The 17909-nt window shown below is 59.2% G+C and overlaps 1 protein-coding gene across 2 annotated transcripts; it reads right to left on the bottom strand.

Annotated features, from left to right (window-relative positions):
* Window positions 1-1246: 1246 nt before the first annotated feature.
* On the bottom strand, window positions 1247-14674 carry STXBP1 (syntaxin binding protein 1). Of its 2 annotated transcripts, XM_085239149.1 has the most exons (20): window positions 14428-14674; window positions 8527-8576; window positions 8330-8411; window positions 7999-8075; window positions 7769-7847; window positions 7400-7503; window positions 6764-6912; window positions 6419-6503; window positions 6184-6314; window positions 5629-5736; window positions 5479-5539; window positions 5166-5231; window positions 4973-5053; window positions 4745-4883; window positions 4535-4644; window positions 4350-4451; window positions 3582-3667; window positions 3326-3480; window positions 2373-2496; window positions 1247-1492 (listed from the first exon to the last, which is right to left on the bottom strand). In XM_085239149.1, the coding sequence occupies exons 1-19, from the start codon at window positions 14462-14464 to the stop codon at window positions 2387-2389; spliced, it is 1812 nt and encodes a 603-aa protein (XP_085095275.1). In that variant the 5' UTR covers window positions 14465-14674; the 3' UTR covers window positions 1247-1492; window positions 2373-2386. The 2 variants fall into 2 exon arrangements, with proteins under 2 accessions (XP_085095275.1, XP_085095276.1); XM_085239150.1 differs by lacking the exon at window positions 2373-2496 and having other exon boundaries at window positions 14428-14671.
* Window positions 14675-17909: the final 3235 nt, after the last annotated feature.

The following is a 17909-nucleotide window of genomic DNA, read 5'->3' as shown; positions in this document are numbered from 1 at the left end:
CAGATATACAGAGATGATACATGTTTGTGCTTCAACACTTCCAAACATTTAGGTTTCCAGTAACTTCAAGGTAAACAAGTTCCAAGACAGACTAGTTTTTTGTTTTCCTTTTTTTTTTTTTTTTTTTTTTTAGTTTTCCTTTTTGATAAATTATTTTTTATATAAATAACTGTAACAGAAAAAAAAAATTAATAATAATTAATAATAACGTCCAACGTAGGGGAATCCTGAAGCATGGCTAAACTTAAGGAACTCAAAGAGGGCGGGGGAACCGACGAATATCAGTGCAATGATACAGCCTTTGCCCTAAAAATATATCTTTAACTTTATGGGCAAGGAGCAGACGGGGAAAGGAAGGGGGGAAACCACCACCGAGGCAAAGAGAGAAGGGTTGGGGGATGGGAAAAAGGGGTCACAGCCTTCAGGGGGAACAGAACAAAACGAAGAACCCCAAAATATCGCAGTGCGTCTATTGGCTGGGGGGGGGGAGGAAAGGGGGGGGGGGGGGAGTACAAAAGAAGAGGAGGTTTGGTTCAATCACCATACACCAAGCTGTAAGAACGGCACGAGACACATTGAGTCATTACACAGAGTCCGCTGGAGGGGGCGGCACTGCTTGGGGATGGGGGGGGGGATGAGGGAGGGGGGGGGGGCACGAGCGGGGCGGGGGCCTCATAGCTTCCTGCATGGGCACACACATAGCGGGGTATGGATGTATGTGTGTGTGTTGTAGGGAACCCGGGGGGGGGCTGGAAAGGGGGAGGGGGGGGCCGTGCAAGGAAAGGGTCCCGGCACCGGGTCTGACCCTTCTGGTCCCTTTGTGGGGGTTGGGGGGGGGGGAGGGGAATATGGGGAGAGCCCCCTTCTCTCCCCCCACCGCACACATACATCTGGTGGGGAGGGGAGGGGGGGTTATGCCCATGGAATGAGAGAACACCGACAGCGGCACCACAACCCATGGGGGGAGATTGGGGGAGGGTAAGGCCATGGGTCTGTCTGTCCGTGGGTCCGTCCAGGGAGCTCACAGGGAAGGGTGGGGGGAGGGGGTGGGATTCTGTTCTTTTTGCCACCATCATTCACTGTAGCTGAGAAGTGAGATCCTCAGATGGGCACAGATGATGATGGTCTTTTTTTTTTTTTTTTTTTTTTTTTTTTATCTTTTCCTCTTTAAAATGGGATGCATTGGGTTTTTTCCTTAATCATTTTGCATTCGTTCTCTCTTCCCTGTGGTAAAATGAGATTTGAAGGGGTGGGGTGGGGGAAAAGGGGGGCTCAACACAACAAGAGAAAGCTCGGCCGGGCCGGGATGGGGGCAGGGATGGGACAGGGATGTGCCCCAGGCCGGTGCCCATCGGGGGTACAGTCGGCATCGGGGTTGGGGGGGGGGAGGGGTCTGGCGGCGTTTTCTTTTAACTGCTGCTCTCCTCCTCTGTTTTATTGAGCTTCTTCAGCGTGTCCAGCAGCTTCTGTGGGGTGAGGATGTGCGTGGACCCTGCGGGGCAGAGGGGACCAAGGGGTCAGCGCTGTTGTTGTATTCTCCCCCCACCCACCTCCCCCCCCCCCCCCCCCCAGCTCCATGCCCCGCTCCCCATGGGGTCCCTGGTCCAATCCCATGCCAAGCGAGGTCTTACCTGGAAATGCTTGCAGAGAGATGGACACCCATGGGGGCTTGGAATGGGGAAAGGGAGGGGGTGGGAGGGATGAGGGGATGGATGGAGTTGGGGGGTGAGATGATGAAGACCCTCCTGTCCTCTGCCCGCATGCAGTAGATCCTACTGAATGCCACCACAGGCACTGGGGGGGATACTGCACTGCAAGGGGGGGCTCAGTGGGATGAGCATCCCTGGGTAGAAGGGGTTAAGAGAGGTTGGAGAGGAGGAGAGGGGTGGGAAGGTCCTGCCTGCCACAGCCCCACTCCTTCACGGCTGCCCCCCCGGTCCCTTCCCTGGGTGTCCCCACGTTCCCACTTTGCCTGGGGGCTGCACGATGCTGGGACATGGAGCAGATGTCACCGTCCCCGTATACCCCGCTGGGGACCACACACGGTCCCATCACAGGGCACAAAGAATCCAACAAACCCATCGTTTCCTACAGAACCAAGGGCTCACACCCATCTCTCCCTGAGCACGAGGACACCGCTCCGCACCTCCCCGAGCAGGGGGAGCCCATCTGCACTATGGGGAGCACATGGCATGGAGGGGCTGCAGGGCCAGGCATGGCAGCGGTGAGAACTGCAAGCATTTTCTCATCCAAAAATCAAAATCATCAAAAGGAAAAAGCAAAAAACCAGAATTATAACGAAAGAACGGAAGAATCAAAGAAAGCCCTTCAGGGAGGAAGAGTTTCTTTTTTCGTTAGTTGGCTGCCTTTACTTGGTTGCTTGGGCTCACTCCATTGCTGGAGCCTGATCCTCAAATGAGACCCTAGTGGAGTCCCTGAAGTCGGGGTGCCTCAGGTCCATGAGAAATTTGGTGGGAGTGAGAATGTGAGTAGAACCTGCGGGAGAACAGAGTGGGCTGACGGCCCGGCCGTGCCCCAGGGGGAGCAGCATGCACCGGGCCGGGGGGCTCAGGTGTGGGTTTTGTTTTTGGGGTGCAGACAAAGGACGTGCTGCCCGCCCAGAGCACGCGGGGTCGGTCGCGGAGCGGTGTGGGATGAGATGGGTGAGATGTGGAAGGGGTTGGTACATGGATGGGGGCAATGAGGGGTTGCCCCCACCTGGCCTGGGTCTGCCCCGCTCCCCTTTGAGACCTGGGGGGCCGTCCCAGTCCACGGTCCTGCTGTGCTATGGTGCTGGATGCCTGAGCCATGGCTGCACCCACAGTGCTGGGCAGAGGGTGTTGGGAGGGCACTGTACGTGCACTGCACATCCTGCATGCCCCACTGCTTGCGCAGCGTGTCTCACTGCACACACGGTGCATGCCCTGCTGTACACGTGGTAGGTGCTGTGTTGCACAGGTGAGCACAGCCTGCTGCACATAGTGCATGCCCAACTGCACACACAGCACACACCGCGGTTCGTGTGCCTGCTTGTACAGCCATTTCTCCTTGCAACAACCCCCACGACGTCCACACAACAGCTCTTGCAACAGGAGCAACTCAAGCTGCAAAACGCCCTCTTCCTCCACCAGCTCTGCCCGTGCTTCAGGCAACAAAACTCACCAGGGGGATACAAAGGGACAAAGAGAGGGGCAGCACGAGGCGGGGGGGTGGGGGGGTGCCACCAGCAGGACCCCCTTGCCCTGCTCACGTGGTCACCTGGAGGCCGATGCTGCAGGGTGAGAGTGGGATGAGCAGCGGGGAGTAGGGCAGGACCCCCACTCACCTATTAGCACCTCCCACTTGCCGCTGGCTTGCGTCACCTCATAGGCGCAGCGCATCTCGTTCATGCTCACCCCCCCCAGGATGAAGATGATGAGGCGGGGGCCGCTGCGGTACTCGCCGGGGGCCTTGTTCTTGTGCCAGTGGCCGTAGCGGGCACTAGAGATGGAGAGAGGGGTTAGGAAAGGAAACCGAGGCACAGGAAGGGGTGATGTGTCACAGCCCCCCTGCTCACGGATGATGGCACCAAGGGGACCCACCTGACAGCCGTGGTGCTGAAGGAGGCGGAGGAGCGGGTGGAGATGTACGGGTAGTGCTTGGTGTCCAGCTTGTCCTCGATGGCATCCTGCAGGGATACGGCCCCGTAGGGTTCGGCCAAGTGTCCCCATCCTCAGCTCTTGGTGGCCCTACCCCCAGGCCCCTGCAGCACTGACACTAAGCAGGCAAAGTCCCATTGGTGCAGTGGGGCTGGGTTCAGCTCTGATCTGGGAGCGAGCTCTGGGGGGGGGGGGGCTGGGCACAAAATGAGGTGAGTACATTTGTGCAGTTGAGAACCATTAAAGCTGGGGCAAGCAGGGGCTGGGCTGCAGTGATGTCCCATCAAAGTATGGCCCCGGGGTTGGTCTGTCTGTTGGTGTGAGCAGGTGGGAGATGCTCACACCACTGGAGTGTAGGCTCAGTGCCTGCAGAGCCCCAGTTGAGCCCCATGAGGATACTCTGATCCAAGAGGTACCCAAGGGGATGCAGCAAGGATGAAGAACAGGCAGTCCATGCTTCGACCATCCCAATAGGTTGGGGCTTTGCACTGCAGGGTTGCACAGGAGCTGTGCCAGCACTGTGCTCTGAGCACTGTGCAAGCCCAGCTGGGGCTGTGCAATGTGCATCTAGGACCAGGAACACTTTCACAAACAAACCTTGCTGCAATCACAACAGAACTGCAAGCACTGGCACTGCAGGGCACGTGCTGAGGATATGTGCCGGGATCTGGGCTGGTCCCTAGTGCACACCCAGTCCCATCACCACCTCACCTCCATGATGTCCTTAATGACAGGGGTCCACCGGGACAGCTGGTAAGTCTGCTCGCTGATCCGCTCCTTCCGCTCCGGCTTGCTTCGGCGCCGCAGGGTGGACTGAGGACAGAGGGGATGGGGACACAGTGAGACACAGGGCAACTCCATAGGGATGTGTGAAGACTTGGAGGGTAGACACTCACGTCTGTGATGATGGGCACCCCGAGGTGGGCCATGTTGGTGATGATCTCGCTGTCCTCAGCCGGGATCTGGGCGTGCTGGATCAGCTTGTTCAGGTTCTCCTCGGTGATACCTGCATGAGAAGTGGGTGAGCACCATCTCCCTGGGACACCCACCTCGGTGGCCATTACATTTGGCTCCTCCTTGCTCCCTTCCTTCACACCCCCTCTCACCATTCTTCAGGAAGATGTAGAGCAGGATGATGCGGATCTTGTCATAGGTGCTGACGTTCCCATCCAGCAGAATGGGGACAATGGCCCTCATGGGATCTTTGATCTTCTCGCCTTCGGCATCGGTGCCCATGGCCAGGTCCTGCAGAGCACATGCCCATCACCGAGGCTCAGATGTGGCACTGGGTTGCTGTCCCCATGGGGTGCAGGGAGATGGCAGGGGGACAGTACCTGTTCCACTCGGCACAGCTTGTCCACCGTGCCCTGGTAGTGCTTCATGCAGTCCTCGGCCAGGTGCAGGTGAGTGGAGTACTGCAGAGACACGAGTGGTGTGGGCACCATCACAGGGAAGCCCCCACCTCAAAGCCACCTCCAGTGCTGCTCAGCACCAATAGCTCCACCAGGACCCTTCCCCTGGCGTTACCTTGCTGAGCTCCTTCTGGTACTGTGGCATCTTCTTCAGCATCTGGGACAGATCCCTCATGGTGGTCTGCGAGGGAAGGGGATGTGGTCACTCATCCACGGTGGCACCAAGGAGGGAAGGTATGACCCTACTAAGCATCCCCTTTTTGGGGGGTCTTGTTCTCATGCTGGGGGGTCGTTGTTCCCTATTTTCTCAGCCCCCCTTCCAGCCTTCCCCCCAAAAAGGACCCGTGGCCCCAGCAGGCTTTGCCACAGCCCTTCATGGTGTCCCCAAGAGCCTTGGCCATGCACGAGCTCCCACTGGGAGATGTCACCTTATCGCCTGTGTTCATCCTCTTGCTTGATGAGAACTCCTTCAGGGACCGGGTCACTTCCCTGGGAAAAGGAGGAGGACACAGTCATCAGCACAGAGGGAATCAACCCACAGGGCTGGGTGCTGTGGGGCAGCCCATAGGGACACTCACTGGGACACCTCGGCGATGTGCTTGTGGCGCAGGGAGACCCAGAGGTCATCATCCTCATCCAGGAGAACCTCCTTCACCCGCGCCTCCCCGATGCCACTTGTCTCATATCTGGGAAGGGGAACAAGGCACGTGGTCACACGTGGGTCAGGGGGGCATGGAGAGACATGGGGACATGCGAGGCATGGGGTGACATAGGATCATAGAGGGACCACAGAGGGACGTGGGAGAACACGGAGGGACCATGGAAGGACACAAGGGACCATGGAGAGACTACAGGGGGCATGGGGTGACATAGGATAGGGCAGCATGGAGGGGGACACAGGGTGATGCAGGGAAGCCATGGAGGGATACTGGGGGGACATGGAGGGACCACAAAGGGACACAGGGGCCACTCAGTTCCGCCAACAGCTGGGTGACACTACTTCAGCTTGGTGTCACGTCTTGCCACCTTCCTCGCTTAAAGATTGGGAAAGGGCAATGGGCTGAGGGTGGTCAAAGCTGCCCGTGCCAGGAGGGCTGCCAGCACCTGGCTCCCCACCAGTGGTATTCACTCACTTGTAGACATCGTTCTCGATGGGCAGCAAGTCATAGCTCATAGCCTGAAAGGTCAGCTCGTGCAGCACTGGGGAAGCGGGGTCGAAGCCACGATCCAGGATGAGGAGCTGGGAGCGAGCCTTGTCCGGACCCTACAGAGTCACCAGCAGGGCCATCAGCAGGTGTTGGAGTCCCCAGTGCCATCCTGAGCTGATGTACAGCAGTGAGATGCCACCCCATCCCCAACCCCACTCACCTCACCCATAGTGGGGTCATCAGCCTTGTAGGCATCCAGCTTGTCCTGGATGAGCTGCGCCAGCATGGCGTTGTCCTTGTAGTCCCTAGGGAAGGAGGAAGGGACATCAGCCCCTGGCTATGCAAAGGGTGGGGAGGAGTTGCTGTGATGTTCTTGGCTCAGGGGAGAAATGGGACCTGAGCACCATTTGCTGCTCCTTTTCACCTCTCCTCAGGGAACATGATGCTCTGCTTTCCCTTGGTTTACCCCACAGGAGACACCCCCTGGATTCCAGGTTCTGAAACCCCAGCTCTGCAGAGCATCCCCTGGCTTTAAGCCTTCCACCTGCCAACCCTGCAGCCTCACCCGCGGTACCGCACGGCTGGGTACTCCTTCAGTGTGGCACACAGAGTGGCAATCTGCTCCGCCAGCCTCTCCAGGATAGGGTTCTTCATCTGCGCCTTGTGAGGGCTGTAGAAGCTTTGGAAGGAGTCTGCTGAATCCAGAGAGTAAACCTGGGGAGGGCAGCAGGGGGTGGTCAGAGGGGAGAGGGTGTGGGGACATCCTCGTGGGCTGGGACAACACATACCAACCCAAACAGATGGGGGGGTCCCACCCAAACTAGAGAGCTGTGGGGTCCAAATTCAGCTATGTTTGGGGTGTCCTGACCCCCTGCACTTCCCCTGCTCTTGGACTGCCAAGAAGCCCATCTCCCATCCACCCTCACCGTGATCTCCCCTGGAACTCGATGCCATCTGTCCCTCCCTGTCCCCTTCGTCCCCACAGTGCCCTTGGCAGTGCAGTGCCAGGAGGCAGCACGGCTGCTAAATCCCCACAGCGGATCAGCCCTGAGACATAATCAAAAGAGACAGAGTGTAGGGAGCAGTGCCAGGATGGGGATCGTGGTGTTTTCACAGCTCTTACAGAGACGCTGATGGGGGGGGAGGACCCAAGCATCCCCCTCCGGGTCACGTGCAGGGGACATCCCCAGCCCTCACCCACCTGGGACTCAGAGGGTAGGAAGGCAATGTTGATCTCAGTCAGGGTCTTGATGACCTTGGCAGCACGGGACTTCACCAGCTCATTGAACAGGGCATCGGGGCAGGCTGCAGGGAGCAGGAAGCAGCACTCAGGACAAGGTGGCCACGCTGCCATGATCCTGCCCTGCCCCAAGCATCCCTCCCACCCTGCTTTCTTGTGCACGTTTTAGTGGCAGCGTCCCCTTTTCTTGTTTCGCACAATGCATTTGCAATGGAGGGATGTGATGCCCTGCCCTTGGGAGCCCAAATCCCACTTTTGGTATGCAGAAACCTGACCACGAGCTTCTCCCCTTCTACCTGCCAACGCCTTCAGTGCCCTGTGGGTACTCACAGTCGGTGAAAAAGACGTGGGCTGCTCTGTACTTGGAGGTGGGGGGGTCCTTGAAGTCGCTGATGAGGGAGTGGACGGACTGCAAAAAAGAAGGGAGAGTCAGGGCTGGGCAGGGCAGCCCTACATCCAGCCCCACAGGGAGCCCTGCACCCTGTGCCACAGCCCCGATACATCCCACGGGCACCACTGCCCATCCCGGTGTGGGCACCCACCCCTCTGCCCCAGCTCACCTTTTCAGAGGGTGTGATAAGATAGACAGCCTCCAGGCTGGGCAGCGGCTCCCGGCGCTTGTTGATGTCCTCCACAACTGGGGGGGGAGGGGGGAAAAAAAGGGACCATGCCAGGGTACGTGAGCACATCCCACTGCAATAGAGCCTGTGAGTGTCCAACGCACCCCCTGCCCTCTGCAACCCCTTCGCTGCCCCCTAGAAGTAAGGAACGGCCCTGGGAGGAGCAGTAGATTTGTCTGTGTGGGAGGAGGGGACTCACAGACATTGTGTGAGATGGACAGGGGTGGCTGCATCCCCCCCAGAGCGAGAGATGCACGGTGCTGGTACTCACTTGTGATGCCCTCCGTCATGATGTCGGTCATTTTGCAGCAGGAGGACAGCATGCGCATGCTGAGCTGGTCCACCACCAGCACCTGGGGACAGCAGCCATCAGGTAGGGACGGGGCAGCAGGGAACTACCCCACCTGCTCCCACTCCTTCCCAGCTCCATCCTCTCCACCCCCCTTCTCCTCCTGCAGCCTCGCTTACCTTCCATTCTCCCTTCTTCTTCACCTTCCGAATCACATCGTGCATAATTTCTGCAAGAGGAAGAGATGGGGATGGGGTGAGCACCCTGAGCCCCACCACAGCACCCTGGGATGCTCCATTCCCTGGCGATGTGTGGTGGGGATGTTTTGGGGGCCGGGGTGGCGGGGGATCAACCCCAGCACCCACACATGGCACTCAAGGGCTCAGTGGGGAGCACTGAGCAGAGCCCAAAAGAGGGTGGTAAGGGGATGGGGGGGATCCCCTTGGGCCACCCACACGCCACAGCCCTAATCCAAAGCACCAGGACAACAACAGCAGCTTAAGGGCTCCTTTTAGAAACAAGAATCAAGCGGCCTCAACCTGCTCCTTGTAATCCCCCACAATCCCATTTTGCATCCCAGCCCTGCACGCTTACACAACCAGCTGGGGGCCGTCCCTGCGCTGTCACCACAGGGCCACCCGAGGTGCCAGGGCTGCTCCTATGGGATGGGGATGTCACCTCCTGGGCGGGTGTTGATGGGTCACCAAGGTGTGCAACAACCCGAGCCTACAGAGCTGTGCCCAGTGGTCCCCTTTCTCTGGGCTGCTACCCCCTCCAGAACAGGGACATGGCACCAAACCACCTGGCCAGGCTCGCATCCATCAGCTGCGGCGTCACATCCTCCGCTCCCTGTCCTCCTGCAGGGTTCTGCTGATCCCCGGTCCCCAGGGCAGGGATGGGTGCCAGCAGGAACCAAGCTCAGTGACGGACATTTCCGGATCTTGCTGAGGACCTTGCTCTCTCCTCATTACTCATGTTTGGCTCCTTCCCTCGAGTGAGGATCCAGGAATAACAGTGCTGTTTACCAGCACGTCCCACACCCTGCAGCCAGCGCCCCACCAAACCCCGACTGGGGGAGGGAGCGTGGGGCAGGAATCCCAGCCCTGAGAGTGCAGCGGTGTTTGCTGCGGGGCAGGGAGGAAGGAAGGAGGCTGGGACAGCATCCTGCATGCAGCCGTGAGCCATGGGGAAGGGATGCTCCCATGTCAGCGGGTTGGAGGCTGCAGGGTGTCCTCATCAGCCGGTGATGCTCACAGCCAAGGCTTTTTGTCTTGGAGATAAACCAGGTTCCAGGGGAAAAATACATCTGCAGAGCTGATCCGGTGCCTTCAACGCTTGGCTTGTCTGAACCTACCACAGTGCATCTGCTTCCTTCAGGGTGGAAGGATTTTAATCACAACTTCAGCTGAGAATAGATCTCACAGACAGCTCTGGGTCTATCCTTCAACACAGAGAAGACACCAACACCTCCGGAGAAGGGAATGCGTCCCACCTGCAAATGGACCTCTGTGCAGCACACTGAGTAATAGACCCAAAAGTGCCATCCTGGGAAGAAAGCAGGCTCCATCTCACTCGCTAGGGCTCCTTCTTGGGGTGACAGTTGGCAGGAAAATGACCCCTGGCATCGTCTCCATGCAGAGCCAGGAGCTGGTGACACGGTGGCCTAGTAGGACTGCAGCCCATCCGTCACTCCAAGAAGCTTAGCCTGGGCTGCTGGCACTGAGCTACCCCACATCTCCAGCTGGGCACGGGGGGAATGGCTTGAACCCACCACAGCTCGTGGACACGTAGATAGATTCATTTTGAGGTGTCCTGAACCAATTAGCACGCTTCAGAAAGAGCCTGAAGCCTAACGAGTGGTCCCAGTCCCAATGTCCAATGAAGAAGTGGCCTTGCCCTGTCCAGCACCCCAACCTGGAGCACCTCCTGGTGAGGGATGCTGCTCTGGGGAACATCCCATTTCTGCTTGAGCAGTGCATCCCATTTCTGCTTTATTCAGCACATCCCAGGACCTCATGTGTGGCACACCTTGGCCTTAATGGATGGCAAGGCCCTACAGGACAAGGACGGTCCTACAGGACAAGGACGGTCCTACAGGACAAGGACGGTCCTACAGGACAAGGACGGTCCTACAGGACAAGGACGGTCCTACCCGTGGACTTCTCCCCTAGCAAGGCTCAGTCCTTCCATGCCCTCCATTTCAGGATCCAAACCCCTGGAGCAGTCCTGGAATGCTGAATCCCAGAAATCTGGGTTGGAACTGGGTGAGATTTGAGGTCACTCCCAGCCCAATCCATTCTAGCATTCTATGAAATCCGCAGTGAGGTTTGCTCCAAACCCACTTTTCTCCAAGAGCTGTCACGACGCATCTTTGAAACGAACGTGTTTCCTTCGGGTTGGCCTGGCAACTGCTTTCTGCTGGTTCATTGACTAATTACTTAAGACAGTGTGAGCATTCCATAGACACAACCGTGTCGAATGTAGTAGGCAGTGCATCGACCTCCTCATCCAGGCAGCTACAGGTGCCTGCGCCATCCCCAAACACCCCTCAAGCAAACAGGCTCTGTAGATGGCAAGGAGGCCATCAGCCCCAGCCAGGGCATAGAAAATAACTTCATTTATGGGATGCAAAGCCCACCTGGCATCTCTCACCATAGCCAAAAGCCATCTTGAACTCAACGAGATGGCTGGAGGGCGTTGTGTTTATAAACCAACAACTCCAAGAGGTCTTTGCTGCTCCCATAGTGGGCTCCCAATGGGCTGCATGGAGCCCACGCAGCAATGTGCCTTCAGCTGCTCTATTTTTGCTCTCTCTGAGCTCCCTCCTGCATGGCGAGTTGGTGGACACAGCATCTGCTCCTCAGCGTGCAGCCAGGGCCACGTGATGATGACTCTCTTTGCAAATGCTCAGGCACGAGGGATGATCTCGGAGGTCTTTTCCAACCTTAATAATTCTACGATCCCGTGATTCCTCTCGGGACATTTTTTAAGAGGGAAAGGCTTCACATTAGTGACTTTCTCAGCCTTGTTCCACACGCACACACCAGTGGTTGGATGCAGATCTGCTGAAGCGAGGTCTGCCACTCTTGGTATGTTCCATGGGGAAGGATGGATGAGTATTTCCATGCCAGGGTGCAGACTGTGCTCCATGCTGTGTGCTTGTAGAAGCCACGGAGCCAATGCTGCAGGCAAGGATGGATCCCAACAGGACAGATGCTGAGGCCTCAGAGGAGGCTTGGCTTCAGTGCCGGCTCCAACCACAGGGTTGGGGCACAGACGTCCCCTCCTTGCCCACCTACTTGCAGAGCACACCAAGAAGGGCTGGAGGCAACATCCCCATCCTGGTCCTGAACTCTTCATCATCTTCTGCTTGGCCACAGGGCAACACACGTGTTTGTCGTGCCCCAGAGCATCCTCAGCAGGCAGCACTGTGCCTCTGGCATCCCCCTGTGCCTTAGCAAAGGCAATGGTGCCCCACGCAGCCCGGCTGAGTCACGCTCCAACCACGCACACCCCGGGCTCTGGCCGTGCCCTGCAGACAGCAGTGTGCCCAGGGAGGTGCCATGCTGTGTGCTGCCTGGGTTAGGGACGGGGACATGGCACTGCGGTCTGGAGGTGCAGCCTGACACGAGGATGCTCCACGGGGGGACCGGCTGCTGTCCTGAGGGCAGGAGGGTCCAGGAGGGCTGTGCTTCCCCCACCCTTGGAGAGAAAATGATGGCTCTGGGGATGCTTCTCTCCTCCAGCAGGCGAAGGTGCCTCTGGGCTTTCAGACTACAGTGCAGCCCATTGCTGCTGGAGACAGCTCGGTGCAGCGAGCCCACCCTCCTCCTCCTCACGGCTGCAGGAGTGCAGGCACTGAGCCTGGCACCACCTCCTGCAGGATTTTTCCTGTCTGCACTGCCTTCCCAACAGCACTCCCCAGGAGCAGCAGCTCGCCAAGACCTGGCAAGGTGTAGGGACAGCCCTGCAGCACTGCGGGGTGACAAGCAGGGGGGCAAAGGGTGACAACTAGGGGACATGGGGCACCTGTGACAGCTGTCCTCTTGCTGCCAGCTCTCAGCTCAGGGCCCTTAGGAGCACCGTGCACTGTGGCAGCAGCTGCTTAGGGGAATAATCCCATCCTGGAGGGCTGCCAGGGCAGAACGCAGCGCTGGAGGTGGGGCCGTGGCAGTGCGCAGCATCCTTGCCTCCTGCCCTCCTCCAAGGAACCCCCAGAGGGATGCTGCCCTCGGGTCAGCTGCAGGGCACGGGCTGGGACCTCCGTCCTCAGGAAACATCTCTTCCACCTCCTCTTTTGGAGAATCCATGCCCGAGGGCTGCAGGGCTGCAGCAGTGAGTGGGTCCCTGCAGCAGGGAGGAGCAGCTCCAGCACCCCAAGGTGGGAGCCGATCACCACAGCCCTCAGAGCTCTGGAATCCCATACAGAGGGTGGGGAGCTCTGCAGGGTTCGCAGTCCTCCATCCTATGCAGCATTCTGCTGGCACCTCCCCGACACCCCACGGCAGGGCTGTTAGTGGACCCCATCTCTCCATCAGGAGGGGTGTTTTTGGGGAGGAACGGGTGGGTTCGTTACAACTGCAGAGGGAAGGACTGACAGATGTGCACACACACACACACACACACACACACACACACACACACACACACACACACACATACACTTCCCCCTCCCCTTCCCCCCCAGCACACTGACAACGAATGGAAGTGAAGGGACACGCAGTGCCCCCGCTTCAGCTGTGGGGGAGCATCCAGCCCCACTGAGCTGCACTGGGGGTCCCCTCCTCTCCCCCCTCGAAGCCAACCCTGCAGCACAGCAACCGGGAAGGGGGGTAGGGAGGGGGGGGGGGGGGGAGGTTGGATGTGGGAGGACACATCTCCCTGCATTTGTCCCCGCAGCCCCAATGATGCAGCTGCGGGAGCACAGCAGGGCAGCACACCCCGTGCCCCCCCTCCCCCCCCCAGTCACCAATCACACCACCAGCTCCGGCCGCACCATCCGCACCGCTGCGGGAGGGGTCGGCCGCCTCCGCAGCCATCTCTCAGCCTCGGGGATTGCTCCCATTTCCCACCCACCCCCCTCCTTTCACGGTAATAAACACCGACCATTCTCTCTCCACTCCCCCCCCCCTCAAAGCACACCCGGTTGGCGGCGGTGCTACGGCAATAAACCCAACGGGACGGGCGGCCATGGCCGGGGGGGGGAGAAATATTCCCACCGCTTCCTGCCCCTTTTTGCTCTTTTTTTTTTTTTCCCCTGCTTATTTTTCCCCGATGAAGGTTCTTCCCCCCCCCCCTCCAGCCGCCATGGGGCGGTGCAATATCAGCTTGCAACAGCCAAGCAAGGAGGAAGCGAACCCCGTTCCCAACCCGCGGCCAAAAATAGCGACCCCGAAGGGCACCGAAATCCCCCCCCCGAGTTGGAGGGTGGACGACGACCAAGTGTGGGGGGGTGTGGGGTGAGAGGGGGCACCGGGGGAAAAGAAAAATCATCATCATCATCGCGATTACAGCCAGGCAGGGTTTGGTGCAGACAAAGCGGCCTGGCAGCTCGGCGGCATTTCCGCACAGCCCCCCCCGCGGCGCTCAGACCCCCCCCCATTTCCCTCCCCCCCCTCATCTCCCCCCCCGCAGTGGGGCCGCACGTCGCGCCCCGACGGGGCGACCGCTGCAGGGAGCTGCGGGCACAGCGGCTCCACCGCTTCCCCACATTGAACCCCCATTTTTTTCTTCCCCCCCCTCCTCCCCCATCCTCCAGCGCTGCCAGCTGGGAAAAATCCCGATAGCTTCAAAACACCCCGATATATCCTATATATGAATAAGTATAAATAAAATACAGATGGAGGCGGCGACCCCCACCCTGGCCGGCTGTCCTCATGCCCTCCCTTCATGCCCCCCCCCCCGCACGGCTCCACCATCCGATGCCGCCCCCCGAGCTCCGTATTGCGCATCCGCAGCATCCCCCGCCCGCGGGCATTTCCCCGCAGGAAGCCCCCCCCCCGGGCTCCCCCAAGTCCCCCCTAAAAAAAAAAATTTCTCAATCCATCCCGTTTCCCTCCCCACCCTCATCTAACTCTTACTTTCTCCGACCACAGCCTTCAGCCCGATGGGAGCCATGTCGCCTCGCTGGAGGGGGGGTCCTCACCGATGCACGACGCTGGGGAGGGGGGGGGGGGGGTTCCCAAACACACGCACAAAGCGGTGAACGCAGCGCTCCGCCGCCTCCCCAGCGCCTGTCCCCGCGTCTCCGCTTAGGGGAGAGGGGGGGGGGCGCGGGGTGGGGGGGGCACACGGCTCCGCTGGCCGCGGCGGGGCTCAGCTGACTGCGCGCAGGAGGCGGGGTGGGGGGTTGGGGAGGGGGGGGGGCGGGAGGGATGCGCGTCACTGCGCTCCGCCCTCTGCCCGTCCCGCTCCGCACCGCAGAGCCCGCCTTCCTCTCCCCCCCCCCCCGCAGCTCCATGCACCCCCTCCGAGGTGCGCACCCCCCCCCGCCCTATTGTACGATATTTTGCTGTGCTTATCGGCAATGCGTTTTGCAATCTTTTTCTGTAGTTGGTTTTTTTTTTTTTTTGCTTTATTTTTTCCCCTCCATTTTTTTTTCCGATTTTTTTTTTCTCTCGATATTTCGCAATAAAATTTCGCAGTATATTTCTCTCCCCCCCCCCTCCCCTTACCTTCCCCTTGCTTCATAGGGCAGAAAGGAACCTTCTCCCATCTCACCTCCCGCCCCCCCCCCCCCCCCCCACGCTCTGCCGGTTCAGGTTAATTTTGCAGCAAAATGCCCCCCCCGCCCCCTGCGCTGCAGGGGATGCAGACACTCGTGTTTCTCCTGCGGCCACCCACACATGATGGGCAATGAGCAAGAGCTGTGTGCTCATCCGTGCTGCCGGGGGGCATTTTGATGGGTTCCCATCCTCATGCCCTGTGCCCATGACCATGGTGGTACCCATTCCCATGCTCCATGTCATGCTGGTGCCAGTGCCCTTGTCCCACATCCCATAGCCATGATGGTGCCCGTGCCCCACGTCCCATACCATGTTCCCCACGCCCATGACAGTGTCCGTGCCCCATACCTAATGCCTATGATGGTGCCCACGTCCCATGCCCCATGTCCCATACCCACGATGGTGCCATGTCCCATGTCCTTTGTTCCATGCCCAGATGGTTCACCACCCCACATTCATGACAGGGCCCATACCCCATGTTCCATGCCATATGCCCCCTGCCAGTGCCCATGCCCAATGTCCCACGCCCTACACACACTCTGGAGCTCATGCCCATGCCCAATGTCCCATGCCCCATTCCCATTCTGGAGCCCATGTCTCATGCCCCATGCCCATGATGGTTCTCATTTCCCACATCCCATGCCCCATTCCCATTCTGGAGCCCACATCCCATGCTTGGTGCCTATGGTGGTGCCAGGGAGGATGCACCTGCAGAGCTGTGATGCAGAGCACAGAGGCTGCGTGGAGACAGAGAGCCCACAGGACACAGTGCCAGCTGTCTGCTGCATGCCCACACATCCACCTGTGGCCTTATTTCTGCTCACCATCAGCCTGGGGCTACGCCGTGGGCTGAGGAGCAGACATTGCTTCAGGTTCTCACCGTGTTTGCAGCAAATATGGCTCAGAAGGGGCTGTTAGATAGAAGAAGCTGGGCTGTAAAGATGCTTCCCTCCTGTCACTGCAGGGCAGGATGCAGGACAGCAGTGAGAGGAGGACGCAGCCCCACAGGTGAGCAGCAGCCCTGGGCCAGGCAGGCGTCTGCATCCATCCTCCACTTCCAGACCCACTCTCTTCCACACTTTGTTAAAAATAAGCTGGAGTTTGGTTTGTCAGAACCACCGGACTCGCTGCCAACCACCCGCTATAAATACCAGACTGCTATTTACGAGCGAGGTATTTATATGGCTTTCCCTTCTCGCTGTCGATCTCCCCGTCAGGCCAAGCATCATCTGTCTGAAGGCAGAAACAGCACAGGGCAGGAGCTCTGCCTTCAGGGACCCTCCTCTCCTGGGCAAAGGGGTGGATGGGGTGGTGATTGCTGGGGGGTGTCCTGCACGTGATGGGTGCAAGGAGGGGAAGGAGGCTGTGGATGCTGCATCCAGCATTGCCACGCTCCTGACATCCGGGAGGTGCTGGATTTGGGGCTTTGGGGCTGGATGGAGCCTAAGACAGATGCATGGAGCCCACAGCCACACAGTCCCAGTCCTATGTACTAATTAATACATATGGCAGCATCACCTATGGAACTCTGCCTAAAATCCGGGGTGAGGGCACAGAGCTGAGAGCAGGGGTCGCTGTCAGGATCACGAAGTCGAGGTGAGAGAGCCGACGCTGAGTTTCCTGCAGGATGGCTTTGAGCAGCACTGTGAGGCTGCTCCCCCACCATTCCTGGTGGCTGTGAGGTCCCCCACGCATATTTGGGGGATCACAGAGCACCTATGGAGAGCGTGAGCATCTCCCCATACCCCCGCAGCTCCGTGCTGCCATCCCCACCAGCTGCACGGGGCCAGGCTGTGGGCAGCCAAAGGATCTCCAGTGGGAGGTGATGGAGAGAGGTGAGGTGCCAGGTCCCTGTGTGACAGCAGCCCCAGTGCCCTTGGGACACCTAGCAAAGATTGTTTTCCGCACCATAACCCAAGTGCCACCTCCCACGCCCATGATGCTGCCCACACCCCTTCCCCACGCCATCCCCGTGCTCGTGTTGGTGCCCACGCACACGCCGTGTCACGCAGGCTATCTCACCCCCCCCCGCAGGCTGCACCGGCCCGACCCCAGCCCCTGCCAAGCCCGGTTGCCGGCGACCAGTTATCCCAGTGCCGACCAGCAGAGGGGATCGGTGATCCGCAGAACCACCGGTGCCCCGCACCAGCCCCAGCCCCAGCCCCAGGGCACCCCGCAGCTCCTGCGCTGCCCAGAGCTTATCTGTATGTTTTGCAGGACCCGGGCTTGCGTTCAGCCAAAGCCATGCTTGGAGCTGGATATTGTGCCACCACCATGGCCTGTGCCAACGTCCCGTGCTCTGTGGGGGTGCCCTACTCCCATCCCCGTGCCCCATACCCATGACTATGGTGGTGCCCGTGCCCCCTGCCAGTACCCGTACCCAAGTCCCATGCTCTACGTCCATGTCCCACTCCCATGCCCCGTACCCATGACCACATCGATGCCCATTCCTACACCCCATGCCATGCTGGTGCCCAGCTCCATGTCCTTGTGCCCATGGCCTGTGCTATACAGATGCCCATGCCCCACGCTTGTGCCCTTGTCCCATGCCCTGTGCCCATGCCCAGTGCTGGTGCTCATGACCATGTCCCATGTCCTGAATTCAGGTACTGTGTCCATTTCCTGTCCCCATGTTGCATGCACTGTCCACATGTCCTGTCCCCATGTCCCATGCCCATGTTCCATGACGTGTCCCCATGTCCTGTCCCCATGTCCCATGCCCATGTTCCATGATCCGTCTCCATGCCCTGTGCCCATCTCCCATGCCCATGTCCCATGCCCTGGTCCCCATGCCCTGTCCCTATGCTCTGTCCCCATGCTCTGTGCCCATGTCCCCT

This window comes from Meleagris gallopavo, chromosome 19 (genome assembly GCF_905368555.1).
Source record: "Meleagris gallopavo chromosome 19, MGAL_WU_HG_1.1, whole genome shotgun sequence".
In the NCBI taxonomy this organism is placed as follows: Eukaryota; Metazoa; Chordata; class Aves; order Galliformes; family Phasianidae; genus Meleagris; species Meleagris gallopavo.
Note: the sequence above shows the minus strand (reverse complement) of the source record. Positions and strands in the feature narration are given on the sequence as shown.

What these genes read in the sequence shown, in the direction of transcription:
- STXBP1 (XM_085239149.1), bottom strand. Translation starts at nt 14,464, where the DNA reads ATGGCTCCCATCGGGCTGAAGGCTGTGGTCGGAGAAA. An exon ending in ATCGAGAACGATGTCTACAA is followed by an intron (nt 5,737 to 6,183) that starts GTGAGTGAATAC and finishes TCCCCTTCCCAG; the next exon opens with ATATGAGACAAGTGGCATCG. An exon ending in GGATGAACACAGGCGATAAG is followed by an intron (nt 5,232 to 5,478) that starts GTGACATCTCCC and finishes CTTCCCTCGCAG; the next exon opens with ACCACCATGAGGGATCTGTC.